At 36.8% G+C, this 16,948-nt stretch overlaps 2 protein-coding genes across 2 annotated transcripts; both read left to right on the plus strand.

The window, feature by feature from the left end:
• Nucleotides 1-3,025: 3,025 nt before the first annotated feature.
• On the plus strand, nucleotides 3,026-7,124 carry LOC107829810 (pectinesterase-like). The gene is made up of 3 exons (XM_016657276.2): nucleotides 3,026-3,545; nucleotides 4,098-4,457; nucleotides 6,330-7,124. The coding sequence occupies exons 1-3, from the start codon at nucleotides 3,050-3,052 to the stop codon at nucleotides 7,031-7,033; spliced, it is 1,560 nt and encodes a 519-aa protein (XP_016512762.1). The 5' UTR covers nucleotides 3,026-3,049; the 3' UTR covers nucleotides 7,034-7,124.
• A 434-nt stretch (nucleotides 7,125-7,558) lies between these two features.
• On the plus strand, nucleotides 7,559-11,101 carry LOC107829809 (pectinesterase-like). The gene is made up of 3 exons (XM_016657275.2): nucleotides 7,559-8,815; nucleotides 9,148-9,912; nucleotides 10,359-11,101. Exons 1-3 carry the CDS (start codon nucleotides 7,810-7,812, stop codon nucleotides 10,628-10,630), a joined length of 2,043 nt encoding a protein of 680 aa, XP_016512761.1. The 5' UTR covers nucleotides 7,559-7,809; the 3' UTR covers nucleotides 10,631-11,101.
• Nucleotides 11,102-16,948: the final 5,847 nt, after the last annotated feature.

The raw sequence follows: 16,948 nt of genomic DNA on the forward strand, positions 1-16,948 counted from the left end.
CATGGAAGGAGATGAAATTGATGGTATTGTGGGATGAGAATCAACTACGGCGGAGGCAGCTCTGGTTGGTGGTTGCTCGCCAACTAAAAATAGAAGAGGCCCGCTACTCAGCCTCGTAGTATCGGGAGCAGCAACTGGGACCGAAAAGGGAGAATTGGCATTCTCTACTAAGTCAAACTCTCCCCAAAGCGCTTGGGCATCGTCCTCGGTTGGGGTTATAAGCTCTTCAGATTGAGCATTCTGTTGAGCTGATGAAGGCCGTTGTCTCCTTTGTAGGGAATCCCCTTCATCACTGGCTTCCCAATCATCATTGATAACCACAGTGGTTGCGACTGGCTCGGGTGTGGCCTTCTTCACTTTCTTATTCTTCCTCTCGGCCGAAGAAGAATGCCGCCCTTTTGGTTGCTTGTTCTCCGACCAGAAACTCCGAGAGGAGGCGCTTGCACAGGATACAGATCCGATGGCGCATGTTTGGGTAAGAGCCTCCTTCAGCAACCTCGCAACCTCTATGACAATCAATCAAAACATCCTCCTCATGGATGGTAACGCAGCCATGCGGGAGACATGAATCCAACAAAAAGTGAGGTTAACCAGTTTTCTTATGCACAAAGATGATATGAGGGCAAAATCGATTTTATGAGTCAACTTACCGTGATACTTGGCCCTCCATCCGTATTTGAGGGCCAACTCTTTCCACCGGCTGGTCTTAAGCGTGGTGATGTCCATAATCTTCTAAACCCAACGGTCCAAGCCTTCAACCTTTGGAGGTGTCCACTGAGCTACTGAAATAATGAAAAGAGAAGGATCATAAACGACATGAAACAGCCTTTTTAGAATAAAGACAGACTTTGAACTTACGTGTACGAGTCCAGGACTCAGGGAAGATAGAGTTATGGATGGGATGATATCCCTGGTGGCAACAACGACAAACCACTCCATCCATCCACGGTCGTTTTCGTTTTCCATGCTGGTGAACAAAGTATGGTGGTCTCATTTGCTAAAATTTATTACTCCTCCACGGAAAATCTTGGGGGAGTAAAGATTCATCAGGCGAGCCAAGATGAGCAGATTCATCATGCGAGCCAAGATGAGCTCCTCCTTCGTCACCTAGCACAACCGCCATAGACATGCCACCGTTCGCCACACCAAAAAGCCTACATGTGCCAAACAAATCTGGTATTTATGGCACAACTCCAAAATCATGAGGTCAAGTCCCCCGCTTATATAAAACGCACCCAAAGTGAACGTATACGTATAAATATACCTGAAGCCCTTATTAGTGAAGATTACTCGCTCCACCAGTTCGGGAGCAATGATGTTCAGGTCATGGCAATCACATTCCTCCTTCATTGCACGAATGCTGGAAGGGCGGATAGAATAAGGATATATGCCAACAGCCTAAGTGCGAGAACTTGAAGAAGGGAACTTCTCTTCGAAGTCTTTGGCTGTGTTGAGTTGTTTAGAGATGATGGTGCTCACCGTGGGAGGATCAATATCAACATCAATTTCTTTGTCTTTGTTCTTCTTCGGGCCCCCACTGAAGAGAAGACTGGAGTTCTAGGGAGAGTTATTAACAGAAACCATGATCGACAGAAGATGATGAGAGTTCTTTGAAGAAGATTAAAGAAAGATGAAAGCATCGAAGAGTAGAATGCAAAGAAATTGAGAGAGTTTGTAAAACTGTTAAGTGTAAAAGAAGAAGAATGAGGCGCATAAGTAAAGGAATATGCGGCTAAAATCGTGGTCATGATTACCTCGAGAACCGGCAAAAATATTATTAAATCATGGAGTAACACATGTTCCGGGTATTAAATGCAAAGAGACGTGCGTCTTATAAAGCATCAGAAACTTTTCAGAAGGGTTCAAAAAAATTTCCGCCAATAAAGGAATCTTCACTAACTTCCCGGTGGCACAAAGATGTGCCACCAGAAAGCAGAGGGACTATCTGTGTAGGACAAAATCGGTTTACATTAAATAATCGAATGACATAATGACACGTGGAACCGGGAATAGACGAAAGACAAAGCAAGTGGAAACCAAGGCCGAGGACAATAGCTTCGGTTGACATCGGGTTGGCCCCGAAAGAAACATTATCAACGAGAGCAAACAAATATTTGCTACCAGATGACATTCAATGAAGAATATTCCTTAATATTAAATACACATCCGTTACAGAGAATTGTGGCATTCATGACATGCTGTTATATATTCATCAATGGCTATTGTCATTTAAGTGGGGCTTGATCCTAGGACCTTGTTCCCTAGGTATAGCTATAAAAAGTGGCTTCAACAACCATAGTAAGGGCCGAAAATTCTGACAAACTTATGCTACACATTATTCCAAGCTAAATAATATTTTTTTTCCTGTCTAACGATATTCTTATTGCTGTTTTCGGAAGCTTTGTTCCCGGTTTCAAGTTGTCTGCTATTTTATCTTGATTTGAACGCTAAATTTTGCATTTTGTTTAATTTATTTATTATTTTGAGATCAAATCGATTTGTTTGTCTATAAACCACGTTATCAATCCAACTGTACCGTTTTTACAGGTAAACATTATCTCAACCAGATCTAATTATCCAATGGTCAGTGAAGCAGGCCAGCTATTATGGAAGAATTCTAGTATTAGTATGAGTTACGTACTTAAGTGGTACTATACATTTTCAGAATCGTTCTCCTCCCATTTACAAAATGCACCTTTCTTTTTTCCCTTTTAATCTTGATGGAGAACCCTTCCTAATTGCAAATGGAATTTAAATATTAAGGTTGAAAGTTTCAAAGTTCACTAGGTACAGCTTGACTTTGCTTGCAGATCGATGTTTATATTTTGCATAATAAGAAATAAATTGCAACCACCGAGAATCAACATTAAGAAGATATTACCGTAATAAAATAGCACCTCTTTTCAACAGCATGGCATGCAAGTTGCCATGATCAACACAACTATATTGTTTACGAAATGAACAATTGTTTTATGAAACTCATTGCTATATAAATGCATGTTTCAGATAAGTAGTATTCATACCCAATAAACCTAATCGTTTATTTGCCATGGCATTCACACATTCTCTCCTTGTATGCTTCTTACTTCAATTCTTCTTCTCTGCTTCTCATGCATCTCTCTCTTCTGATGAAATTTGCAGCAACACCCCTTTTCCTAACTTATGCAAATCTTTACTCCCTCAGAATAATTCTATTGATATTTATGACTCAGGAAGGCTCTCCATCCAGCTTTCCCTTTCAACAACTAGTCAGATTCTTAAATCAATCAATGATTTTCTCAATCCGATTAATCTATTACTGCCTAAAAGCACCAGTTCTGCCCTCCAAGATTGCAAGTTCCTCCTTGGCCTAAACGTTGATTTATTATCTAATGTTGCTGCCCTTACTAAGAAACCAAAAGATTTCCTTGAGAATACAGAAGCAGATGATGTAGTAACTTGGCTTAGTGCAACCATAACCAATAAACAAACTTGTTTGGATGGTCTTCTAGTTGCACCTTCAATTTTACAGGTTTCTAAGTTGATTACACCCTTAATTTCTAAAGGTACGCCGTAGTGTTGAAATCTTTGACAATCATGTTAAGAGTGCAAACTTTTTGTTTACTCCCTCTTGTCCAATTTAATTGATTTTTGGCCCTTTTTTTTTGTCCACAATATTTGATTTTTTCAGCTATCAAAAAGGAATTAACTTCTTTTTCCCAAAGTTGTCTTTGGAGTGTCTTAGAATATCTGCTATATTTTCAATAAAAATATAGAATAAAGGTTAATATGGTTAATTTCATTATTAATTAATGTTAAAAGTTAAATTATTTAATATACATAAAAACAACCAAAAAATCAATTAACGTGTACCGAAATGAGTACTTAATTATATTACTATGTCTCAGCACGCCCCCTTATATGTGAGTGATTTTTTTTATTAACCAGATACGTGAAAATATATGTTGTTTTTGCTTTTTCGGCGACGGTGTGATTTGAACCTAGGACCTCTTGTCTCCTTTGATACCATGTTACATTATATGACTACCTTATCTCAAAGTTTAAACCGTTAAAAGAAGCGTATTTTTAATTTACTCAATTACATTATGTCTCAACAGGAAGCATGACGTGTAGCGTGTCACTCGCGCTCTTTAAGAATGGGTGGAATCCTGATTCTATTTTAGGGAAGGTAATAAGTTGGAGTATGCTGAAAATTAGCCAAAAGGTAGTAGTAAATCCTGATGGAACTGGGGATTATACTACTATCAATGATGCAATCGCAGCTGCCCCGGACAATTGCCCAGCAAATGAAGGCTATTACCAGATATATGTGGTTGCTGGTGTATACCATGAGTATGTTTCTATTGCTAACAACAAGAAGTATTTGATGATGGTCGGTGATGGCATAGACAAGGCTATAATCACTGGGAATAGAAATGTACCTGATGGATGGACAACTTTCAATTCTGCCACTTTTGGTAAGTTCTTACCATCGAAATATGGAGTATTAAATTATTAATCCATCTTTTATCAATATGTAGAACTGAAAAACCAAATCTTTTATGGTTTATTAAATATCAGACTGCGGAACATATTACGTTTTTCGGTGCATATCTAAACACATCATATGGGGTTGACATATAATATTATAGTTTTAAGGAAGACAAAATTAATGCCATGCATGCATTTCCCCATGTTCTTCAATTCGCTAATGGATTATATATTTTATTAAAGTCTTATCTTGTTTAAACTTCTTAAATAACAACATGCTTGTCATCTAAATCTCCAAGGATTCTTTACTATATAAAGCCAGTTGTATATATAGAATTACTATACTATTATATTATCACCGAGACACCGACGAAAATTTAGGAGTTAAGGATTTGAAGTTAGTTGGGGGGAAGGGAGATAGAGGAAGCGAATAAGTATTCTCGAATCAATTACTGAAATGCTCACTCAACTTTCCCAAATTATCTCCTAAAGTCATTTTTCTTTCGTTTGTAACAACAAAGTCACTGAACATTGCTAATTGCACTCAGAAGGTCACTCAACTAGATTTTCCAAATTTTGAATTGTCAAATACCTATTTTACCCTCTAAATTATAAACATTTATATTCTTTTTATTTTATTTTAAACTTTTTAGTATTAACAAAAAAAATTCAAAAATTTATTTACACAATTCAGAGTGAAAGAAAATAAAGGTTGTAAAATATATATTCCATACACGTAATATAAAAATAATTATTTAAATAAAGCATTTTTATAATATACATTATATATTCTTGAAAATTATGCTCAATTATATTATTATGTTTCTACCAACTTTCCGACGACACAAAGTTATGTCACCGGAAAGCATGGGGACTATATGTATAGGGTAAATTATGCTATGTTAAGTCGTGCATGGAATATATATAATATAATTGAGCATAATTTAAATACCTTCATTTAAATAATTAATTATTACGTGCATGGAATATATATTTTAAAACTTTTATTTTCTTTCATTCTGAATTGTGTAAATAAATTTTTGTTGTTGAACTAAAATTATTATTACTAACAAATTATTCTAATTATTTTTTTTATTATGCTCATTATTTTGTTATTCCAGCATTATATATGCTTAAATACTTTTTATTTTTTTAATTTATATATAATATTTATTTATTTTATAGGTAAGTCCATAATGTAAACTAAAAGGGAAAAATCATAATATTAAAAGTTAAAAATAAAATAAAAAGGAGATAAATATTTATAATTTAGAGGGTAAAATAGGTATTTGGCAATCCAAAATTTGAAAAATTTAGTTGAATGACCTTTTGAGTGCAATAGGCATAGCTCAGTGATTTTGTTGTTACAAACGAAAGAAAAATGACTTTAGGAGATAGTTTGAGATAATTGAGTGACCATTTGAGTAATGGACTCAAGTATTGTGCAATTATTTGGAAGGAAGTAGGAACTAGGCACCACTTTTCTTTTTAAGATTAGCATAAACTTGATTTAACATGTTACATTAGATTACTTACAATTAAATATTTTATCAGAAAATCTATAATTATTCTTTCTATGGCATCTATCGAATTTCAAAAGTCAAACTTCTTAATTTTAACTATGAATTCTGACATAGAACTTTTAATTTTTTTGAAATAAAATTTACATATTTGAAATCTATATAAAAGTTACTATAAGTCATAATAATTAACAATTTAAAATATTTAAAAGGTATATGAAAAAGTTGCGAGGAAAATTTTGTTTGACTCTCAAATCCGAACAGTGCCACATAAATTGTCATGCACACACGAGATAAACTATTTTTTATGGTTCTAAGTAGCGTTTGATACACATGCAGCTGTAGATGGACAAGGATTTGTGGCAGTAAACATTACCTTTAAGAATACAGCAGGAGCAGCAAAATTCCAAGCAGTAGCCGTTAGGAATAGTGCTGATCTATCCGCATTCTACCACTGCAGCTTTGAAGGGTATCAAGACACTCTGTACACATATTCCCTGAGACAATTCTACAAAGACTGTAATATCTATGGGACTATAGATTTCATATTCGGAAATGCAGCAGTTGTTTTCCAAAACTGTAACATATATCCACGCCTTCCATTGCGCGGCCAGTTTAATGCAATTACAGCACAGGGCAGAACAGACATTAACCAGAACACAGGCATATCCATTCACAAATGTACCATTACTCCCGCTTCTGACTTAGCTTCGTATAATGGCAGTAATCCAGTACGGACATACTTAGGCAGGCCATGGAAAGAGTATTCGCGAACTGTTTGTATGCAATCATTTATGGACAGTTTTATTCATCCTGATGGTTGGTCGATTTGGACAGGAGATTTTGCGTTAAGTACATTGTGTTATGCTGAATATAAGAACACGGGCCCAGGATCGGATACCAGTAACAGGGTTACTTGGCCTGGTTATCATGGTGAGATTAACTTCCTGGATGCATCTTATTTCACTGTCTCCAATTTTATAGTGGGGAATTATTGGCTGCCTTGGACTGGAGTCCCTTACACTGGTGGTTTATATTTATAAGCAAGATTTTTTTATTGACTTTTTATTTAATTTGGTTGTGTTCTTAATTCAGTTAATTCCAAGTATCACTGTATCTTCTTTATTTGTTAGTTTGCCAGTTTGGTTCTTTGAATTTATATAAAAAGTTCATTAATTCAAGAAAAGATGTCAAGTCAATAAAATACTGGAATTAACTGTGTTATTGTCATTACATGAACAATTTATTACCTTCCATGTGTTAATTATTGAAAGTAGGAAATTTGTTTGGACTGAAGTTAACATTTTTTGGTCATTTACCCTGTAAACGTGTAAATAAACGTGTTCGTATCATTTGTATGCTTAAGGTTAAGTATTACTGTGTTTAAGCCGTGTAAAAAGTATGGTTAAAATGTACCCAAGGGACTACGGTTAAACATCAATGTTTTATCCCCCGTAACTTTAGGATTTGAAATTGATCAGTCAAAAAAAATAGGAGTCGGTGGACGGTGGTAAAAATCTCCTAGCTTTTTGGAAACTATAATAAGACACAAATTACCAACTTTCACTTTTAACCTCCGTCAATATGCTTGTTTCCCTCTAAGCTTCTGATCTAGAACAGAACAAAATTTGGGAAAATGCTATAACTTCTTTTCTCTTATTCGTTCCTTTTTTCAGCCATTTTGAGGAGAGGGTCAAGAGCAATTCTCCAGGCCCTTCTCCGTTACAATTTGGTAAAAGAACGCTAAGCAACAATATTTCCATTTATTTGTTTTACTATCTAATTCAACCAGAGTTAAAATTCCCATTAGAGATCAAACATGGCGGGAAATAATCGTAAGAGGAATGTCACGATTATCAGTGTATGTTCCTTAATCTTGGTGGCTATGGTAGTTGCAGTAGCCATAACCATGAAGGGAAAGGACTCAGATAATAATGGTCAAGATGTCACGACTTCGCAAAAAGCTATTGAATCCATTTGCCAAACAACACGTTATCAACATACATGTGTTGAGAGCCTGGAGTCCTCAGCTGAAGGCTCCTCAGATCCCAAAGAACTTATCCAAAAGTCATTTCAGGTGACAATGGAGAAAATTAAAGAAGCAATTGAGAATTCAACAATGTTGCAAAAACTCGAGAAGGATCCAAGAGCGAAACTTGCCCTTGAGAATTGTCAGAAGTTGGCATGGCAAGCCGTTAATGATCTAAATAGAACACACATCAAATTTGAGAGTTTTGAGTTCAATGATCTAAGTCATTGGATTGCTGATTTGAAGATTTGGTTAAGTGGTGCCATTACATATCAAGAAACTTGTTTGGATGGCTTTGAGAAAACCACTGGAGAGACAGAGGAGAAAATGAAAAGGGCATTGAATTCTTCGATGGAACTAACTAGCAATGCTCTTTACATGATCACTGAGATTTCATCTGTCTTCACAAGCCTCAATGCTGGCAGCTCTAGTCGTCGTCGTCGTCTCCTTTTCGACGAGGCCCCTGTCTTAGGTCATGGAAATGAGTTGTTGCCTGATTGGGTTGATATGAGAAGGCGCAGACTTCTTGCTGCTAAGGAAATCAAACCTGATATTGTTGTTGCCAAGGATGGATCAGGCAAATATAAGACTATTAACGAGGCTCTCAAAAACATCCCCAGTAATAGAAACCAGACTTATGTTCTGCACATCAAACAGGGTATTTATAATGAGAAAGTAGAGTTTACTAGCTCTATGACTAATTTGATGGTCATTGGAGATGGTCCAACAAAGACAAGAATCACCGGGAACCAAAACTTCAAAGATGGCACTCCCACCTATCTCACCGCAACTGCAGGTAAGTTTTGGCACAATAAATATACAATATTATTATAAAATACCATTTAGTTTCATAACACGTACTCCCTCTGTTTCACTTTAATGACATTCTTAATTTCAAAATGAGTGATAACTTTTTATATTTACAAACTCTTCAATTTTAAACTTAAGCAATATAAATATAATGGGAGTTTTAAGGGCATTTTTGGTATGTGCGAAAAGCTTTTCACTGTTTCCTTAACTTAGTGGCAGTCAAACACTGATATTGTCTGATTCATTCAATAATATTGCAATTATTTTATTCTCTTCTTTGTTTGTTATTTTAATAGAAGATAAATGTGACTATTGTAGCTGTAATGGGAGATTATTTCATTGCTAAGGACATCGGGTTCGAGAACTCTGCTGGTCCAGAAAAACACCAAGCCGTAGCTTTGAGGGTGGCAGCAGATAAATCAATTTTTTACAACTGCCATATCGATGGCTACCAAGACACGCTCTGTGTCCACACCTATCGACAATTTTATCGAGATTGTGTGATCAGAGGCACCATAGACTTTGTTTTCGGCGATGGTGCTGCTGTGTTCCAAAACTGCACTCTCGCAGTAAGAAAACCTCTGAAAGAGCAGCATTGCATTGTCACAGCACAAGGAAGGACAGATGCACGCCAGCCGACAGGTCTTGTCTTTCAAAACTGCAGCATTGTGGCTGATTCTTCTTACAATGAGGTCAAGGGGGAAGTGAAAACATATCTTGGTCGTCCATGGAAAGAGTACTCAAGAACTATTATAATGGAATCTTCCATTGATGATTTGATTCAGCCAGAAGGATGGGTGGAATGGAATAAAACATTCGCTCTGAACACACTATTCTATACTGAATTCAACAATAGAGGGTCTGGTTCATCCAAAAAAGAACGTGTAAAATGGCAAGGCGTTAAGGAACTACAGATAAATCGTGTTCAACGATTCACGGCATCACAATTCCTAGATGGAGATGCATGGATACCATCTACTGGTATCCCTTATACACCTGGATTCTTCTTATCACCACCACAACAAGACACTTCTGTCGAATACTCACCTGTGGATGATGAAGAATACAAAGATTTGGGAAGCGGTAAAGACAAATCTTCTTATGAACCTAAGATTTAGACGGTTTTAGAAAAAAATTCAAAACAACTTCTTAAAAGATTTCTAAAAGAACTTTTTAAAAAATTCAATATTTAGATTTTCTTGAAAAAAAAATGTTTGGGTGGATATATATCTATATGTGTGCATGCATACATACACACACATGTACACAAAACTAGAAACTATTGATCATTAATAAAAATATGTGACTCCAACTTGTTTGGATTGAGGCGTAATTGTTGCAATTATTGTTGTTGTTATTAGTGTATGTTAGTCAGAAATATCCTTCAAAAACATAATTAAACTATTAATTGAAACCTTAAATAAGAATAGTGTAAGAATAGTACAAGATGTAAATACTAATTTTACGTTTTGAATAATTTTTTTTTTAAAAAAAAAAAGAGCATAACTTTGTGAATATTACTCCAACAGTGGATCCAGTTGCAGCTCCAGTGGCAGCTCCGGTGGCAGCTCCCGCAGAATCTCCGAGAGAATCTTCTGCAGAAGCTCCGACGACAGAACTAGTAGTGGTAGAAGCTCCACAGTCAGAATCGCCAGTAAATTCTCCGGCAGAATCCCCAGAGGAATCTCCGGCAGCAGATTCAGAAGAATATCAGACAGACACACAAGCACCAAGCCCAGCGGAATCTCCGGCCGGAGAAGTATGGCTTAACACTAGTGATGAGAGTGACGGCAGCTCCTAATAACAAGAAAGCTATTGGGGCCTTGTTTATAAGCTTATTTTTTCTGAGGAGCTTGAGAAAAATCATATGGTTCTCTTCTTCTTGATTGGGAAATTCGTTCATTATGTGCATGATTCAATATGCTTGCTTCACCACCCAATCAACAATTGTTGCTACTATTTGGAGATATACAAGCCAATTGTTGCTAACAGCTCGAACATTTAAAAAAACTGTGTATAGGGAAGAAAAAAAAAAAGAAAAAAAAAACGAAGAAAAAAACAGTTCTTTTGTCGAAAAAAATGAATTTTGCAATTTTTCACATGCCATAATCTGACTTGTAATTATACCTTTTCTTTTTATTCTGTCTTCTAAGTTTTTATTTTTCTTTGAAGAGTTTTGCTTACTTCTTTAGGTAAATTAATCCAGGATTACTATGACAAATGGCTGAATATTTTAATTAGATGAAAATAGAAAAATACTTTTTGAGTTTTCTATTGTGTGTATTTTTTTCTAAATCTTGTTGATATTTTGCTACGTTAAATTAGTTCGTTTTTCTCAAGTTGGTTTTTCATATATAAAGGTTATAATTTATTTTATACTAGCAAGAGGATGATCGTGCTAAGCACGGACCCAACACTAAAACAGTTCAACACATTTAATCGAAAACTAATATATTATTGGCCCAAATTATGCCAGAAAGTTTGGTAGTTCACCTATTTGGCCGAAACACTCGTTGAGTTGCAGTTAACATAGCTTCATTCAACTAAAAAAAGATAGAACTACATTGCCATGATAGTTTACACACAAAATTTAAAGTCGAAAGATAACAAAATATTTTTAGTTCATCACTCATACAAAGGGACAAACTATCCAGAGCAGCAGTTGTACAGAGTTGCTATTTTCCTTCCACTACAAAGGTTTAAGTTTGACCTTCCGCTGAATAGAAGTCCAATACCAAACACATAACCTCTAATACCACCGACTAGCCTCAAATCAACCTTTCTCCATGACTTTACCACGATCACAAAAACTAGGCGATCAATTTAATCCTCACAAGCTCGTACTCACCACCCAGATACTAAAACCCGCTGCATCCCACACGTGGGCAACTGAAAGATCTACCAACACATCCGCATCCTCAGTCTGAACAACACATTGAGACAATGATCGAGCATTCATAGCCCCCTTGTAGCCCATCCGCAGCATCACAAACCGTCGGTGCATAGCTGATACTGAGCGTGCAACATCATATACGAGTGGATGTAAAGGAATGTAAGAACACGCTTCAAGCTGAATCAATGTCGCATGAAAAGGGAGGAAAGAAGTGGAATTTCCTAATAGTTTTGTAGTCTCTCGAAGTAAGTACAGACATCTCTGTACCGATTCACAAACCTCTACTAAACTTATGACTTGTAGAACCTATGAATCTATATCTCTAATACCAACTTGTCATGACCCCAATTCCCCCTTAGAAATCGTGATGGCACCTAATCTCTTGAGATGTAACAGAATTAACCAACTTAACTGTATAAGCATTAAACTGATAAATAAAATAACGTAGCTAAATCGAACAATTATATACAACTCTAAAACCACTAGTATAGAGTCATAAGATCTACTAAGAGTAACTAAGATTATCAAGTACATCACTGTTTGGAATGAAAGTAAATAATAAAGTAAAGCTTCAGAAGGTGATTCCGAGGCCTGCGAGCGTAATAGCAAGTATACATTGAAATCTCCGTAGCAAATCTCCAATAGCTAGTTAACGACCTGTAGGTACTAAGGTAGATACTTCAGGTGGTCATATGAGCGCGCATACGCACTATCCGAAGGCTTAGTGACGAGTTGTTCTCCATGCTCCAATCTGTAGCACCCAGAGCCTCCTTTCTGTTATATTTCATTTCCGTCTATTTTATTTCAACCAATAGCTGTAATGGTTTGTATATTCTACTAGAATGTTCGTGCACTTGTGATACCGAATTTTGAAAAGTTTCTAGTAGATGATTATGGTTGTACCTGATATTATCATTATTTTACTTCATGTTTCATTAATACTTTACTTAACGAAACCCATGATTTCAAAAGCATAAAAATAGATAATTAAGTTGATGGTTTGCCGTTGGCTTGCCTAACGGCGATGTTAGGCATCATCACCTATGGTGAAAATTGGGTCGTGACAAAGCCCCTCCAAAATCGGCTCCAATGTTTTCATCTCGATATATGTAAAGACTACATTGACTTTTGAGCAGCATAATAATAATGGCAAGAAACTGAAGAGTTCATGTATCCTCACCGCACACGTTACCGCTGCAAATTTGACCAAAAAATATTATTTTTAAATAGAAAAGTTAAAAATTTAAAATGTACTAAAAATCATTACTTCACTTGACTGTTCTTCGTTGTTATTCTTAAGGTTCATATTTTTATGGATTCTCTCGTTCTAGGGGGTCTGAAAGTTGATTTTAGTCATATCAGCAATGGAGTTTTCCGAATTTCACCCCGGTCTACTTCTCTCTTAATTTTATTTTGCTTTATATTTCTTTCTCATGTTTTTTTTAAACAATTGTGAATTGTTTAACCAAAAATCTGAGTCTTTGGTCAAAGCTAAAAAAGAAATTCGGGTTACTGATAATCAGGAGACAAAAATAAAATGTTTTTGAGAATGATGGTAAAGCAGTAAATAGTTTTTTATTTTAGTAAGATCCCAATAGTATTTCGTATCCTTACAGATGGTGAGTTCTTCTCCTTTTATAGTTAATTCTAGGAGAAGATGTAATGCCTTTGTCTTAATGAGGCAATTATGAGCAATAAATAACACTAAAAGAAACGTTACACAATCATTTCTTTTTAATTCAAATGTTCTAACGTATGATATTTAATGTTGTATTTAGACTCTTTTACGTCATCAGATTCGTATCTTCAACTTCTTCCGATCTTCGGTCTTTAAATGACTTGGATAGGTACGAGACTCGTACCTATTTTAGTAACGGTCCACACCTATGTTGCTTTCTTTTTCCCTTATCTGTTGTCGCCCGTGCCTCTTGGCTATTTATTGTGTTTTGACCATTTGACCAGTCCACGTGTCATGTCACGTCACCTACAATGTAAATTCAGTTTTTTCCCAATACAGATAGTCCCCCCACTTTCCATTTATTTATCAAGTAAATAATTGGGAAGTGGATCTTCATAAAAAGGGAATTTTTGCCGTAATTAATATTATGACAAATACTGACGCTTCAATTGTCCCTTCCATTTAATGCCTTACATACGTGTCACCTTCTGATTGGTTCTGCAATTCTACACCCTTTTTTCGAGACTTCTTCATTCACATTATTCACGAAATGATAGTTGTCTTTATTATAGGCTTTCCTTCATTGCACTTCTAAGTTTGACGGTTGTCATTATAAGCATTTTTAACCCTCTTTCGTTTACCTTCTTCTTCATAGATCTTCAACAAGCGATTTCTTACTTACTTGTATTTTCTCTCCCCTTTAGTACATCCTTCTTCAACAATGTCATCTCCAAACCCTAACCCTAGAAAAGTTCCAATTCTCGATCACTTCCCCAATGCCCCCGTAAGACATAGGAGAGGCAGAGGAGGTAGGCTTTGGAGCTTGGGTCTAGGGTCCGCTCGTGGTGGTTTATCTGGTCCTACTTCTTCTTCTTCTAATATCGGGAGTTCTATTCCGAAGACCCCTTCTTCTAAAGGTAAAGAAATCTTTGATTCTTCTCAAGAACCTTTAGTCGATGAAATTGTTCCCAGTGATTTGTCTTTTGGGTTTGATAGAACGTCTCTTCAAAAGCAAATTGTAAATTTAGAAAAAGCTGACACTTATCCTTCATTAGTGACCGAGCTTACAATTCCTACCATCAGAAGGGATTGTAACTGGAGCAATAGTCTTCGAATGTCAATTCCTTCCCCAAATCAAAGAATTTCTTCCTTTAGAAGTGGTTACTCTTCTGTTTATACTTACCCATTTACTTTGGGTTTTAATCCTCCGGTTGACCCAGTCATTATTAACTTTTGCCGTTTCTTTAAAATCTGTTTGGCCCAAGTCGGTCCCCTAGTGTGGAGAGCAGTGGCTTGTCTAAGATACTTATCTGCCAAAGCCAATGTCAACTTCACTCTTTCTCACCTTATTCATTTATATCATCCCAATTTAATGCGCCATGGGGTTTTTACCTTAACTGTAAGAAGCAAAAAGGTTTTGGTAAGCCCTGAAGATGACAGAGATCGTGGATGGTACACCAGTTACGTTGTTGTACGTACGGTGGACTTGCTTGGTGAAATAAATATTCCCTTCCCTGAGAAGTGGAATTTTGCACGTAAGTTTCCTTTTATTTACCGCACCTATTTTTGAGAATTCTTATTCTTTTTCTAACTTCGTCTCTTTTTGGTTTTTTGTAGCAACCATGGGAGATGTGGAACTTATTCCTGACTTCCGTGGTTGGATAGATTCAATTTTGAAGATTGCTCCTAAGGATCAAAGAACTTGGAAATCAATTTCTTCTTTACACGGCTGGAAAGTGAAAACACATGGTATGTCCCTTTTTACACGTTTTTTTCTTTTTACATGTTAAACACCTTTTTCTCAATGTTGATTATGTATCCTTCTTTTAATCAGGATTTGGTGTTAGAGGAATGGCAAATGAAGCAGCTATGGTCATTCGCATGTCTGCTAATGCTGCACTTGATTTGAACAAGGCTCGAGCTTCGCTTCCCAAAAGGAAAGCTATAGGAGAAAGTTCTGAGAATGAGGAAGAGGAAGATACCTCTTTAATTGCCAGGCCAAGAGTTAGGAGACGAGTCATTAATAGTGATGAAATTGAAGATACCCCTGCTCAAACCTCATCCACCGAGCCTGTTTTGATTCATTCTGACGAGGACACCGTGCCAAGAGATACTAATGAATTAACTCAGCGTCTTTTTGATAGTGGTTTTGAGAGTGGCGAGCTCGGCCCTGTTTTTGATGAAGCTCCTCTTTCCTCATTCGTTCCTATTTCCTCCATTCCTTTGCCAACCGACAGTATTTCTTTACCAGCTTTGAGGGCTTCCGTTCCTTTTCCAGTTTCAACTGCACCTGCTTCCGCTCCTGTGTTGGTTTCTACATCTTCTCCTTTCATTCCTACTTTGACTCTTATGACTTCTGCTGTTGTGTTTACCTTTTCTACTACTCCTCCTTCCATTGCTCCTTCTCCCTTTGTTCAGCATACAAAAGCGGGTTCTAGCAGTGGAACCATGGCTATGAGAAGTGTTACTCTTGAAGTTCCTGCCAACCATAGCCTTTTGAGAAAGACTGGTAGAGCTGATGTTTGGCTCGAGCCTCTAATCGGAGATATTGCGAAGAAGAAGATGGAGAGCCACAGCTTCCTGACTCTGATGAATGACATAGTTTATTCTACTTTAAAGGTATTTTTCCTTTACCAATAAGTTTTTTGTTTTTAATCTACAAATCCTCATTTCTATGAGTTGTCTCTGTAGGCTAACCTCATTGGTACAGAATTGATGGGAAGAATTTTCCTTCTGGAAAGAAAAACCTGTGAGTCTGAAAAATCTATCCATGAGGCCGAGGAAATAGCCAGGGGAGCCCAGCTTGAAGCAGCTAATTGGAAAGAACAGTTTAAGAATGCTCAGGGGACCATAGAGGAGTTGCAAGAAAGTAGAAATCTCCTGGAGCAGCAAAAGCGTGGTTTGACTTCTGAACTAGCAACTGCCAAGGCTTCTTCAAGCCAGTTTAAAAGAGATAAAGAGCTTTTGGAATGCTCATTGTCAGAACAATTATCAAAGGCTAGTGAAGAAGTCAGGGAGCTTAAGGCACTTTTAGCCAAGAAAGAAGAGTATGCAGGAGAATTAGTGCAAAGCTTGACTCAAACTCAAGCTGACTTACAAACCTTCTCTGACGAGATTCGAGCTTTGAAGAGTTCTCATGCCTCCCTTGAAGCTTCCCTTGATTCCCATTTAGCTGAACATCAAATATTAAAGAATGATCTTGCTATGTGGGAAAGGGAGTATCGACTTCTGGAGGAGAACTTCAACATAGAGGTAAGTTGGGCTTTCCTTAAATCTCGCCGTGATGTTTTGATGGAAGCTGCTCAGGAAAGCTTTGATTGCAATCTGAATTAGCCATAATCTTAGACACTATCGAGAAAAGTCAACAACTTGTTGATACTCCTTCTCCTGCACTTGAAGCTCCTGGAACGGAAGAGCTTTTAAATGAAGAAGTGGATACTGCGGCAATTGGAGTTGCAATTCAGGCTCCCGAGGGTGAAACTTCTATGACACAGTCCATGGAAGCTGAAGCTCCTGTGACTCTTGCTTCCCTCGGTGATTTCAACATT

This window comes from Nicotiana tabacum, chromosome 7 (assembly GCF_000715075.1).
Source record: "Nicotiana tabacum cultivar K326 chromosome 7, ASM71507v2, whole genome shotgun sequence".
NCBI lineage: Eukaryota > Viridiplantae > Streptophyta > Magnoliopsida > Solanales > Solanaceae > Nicotiana > Nicotiana tabacum.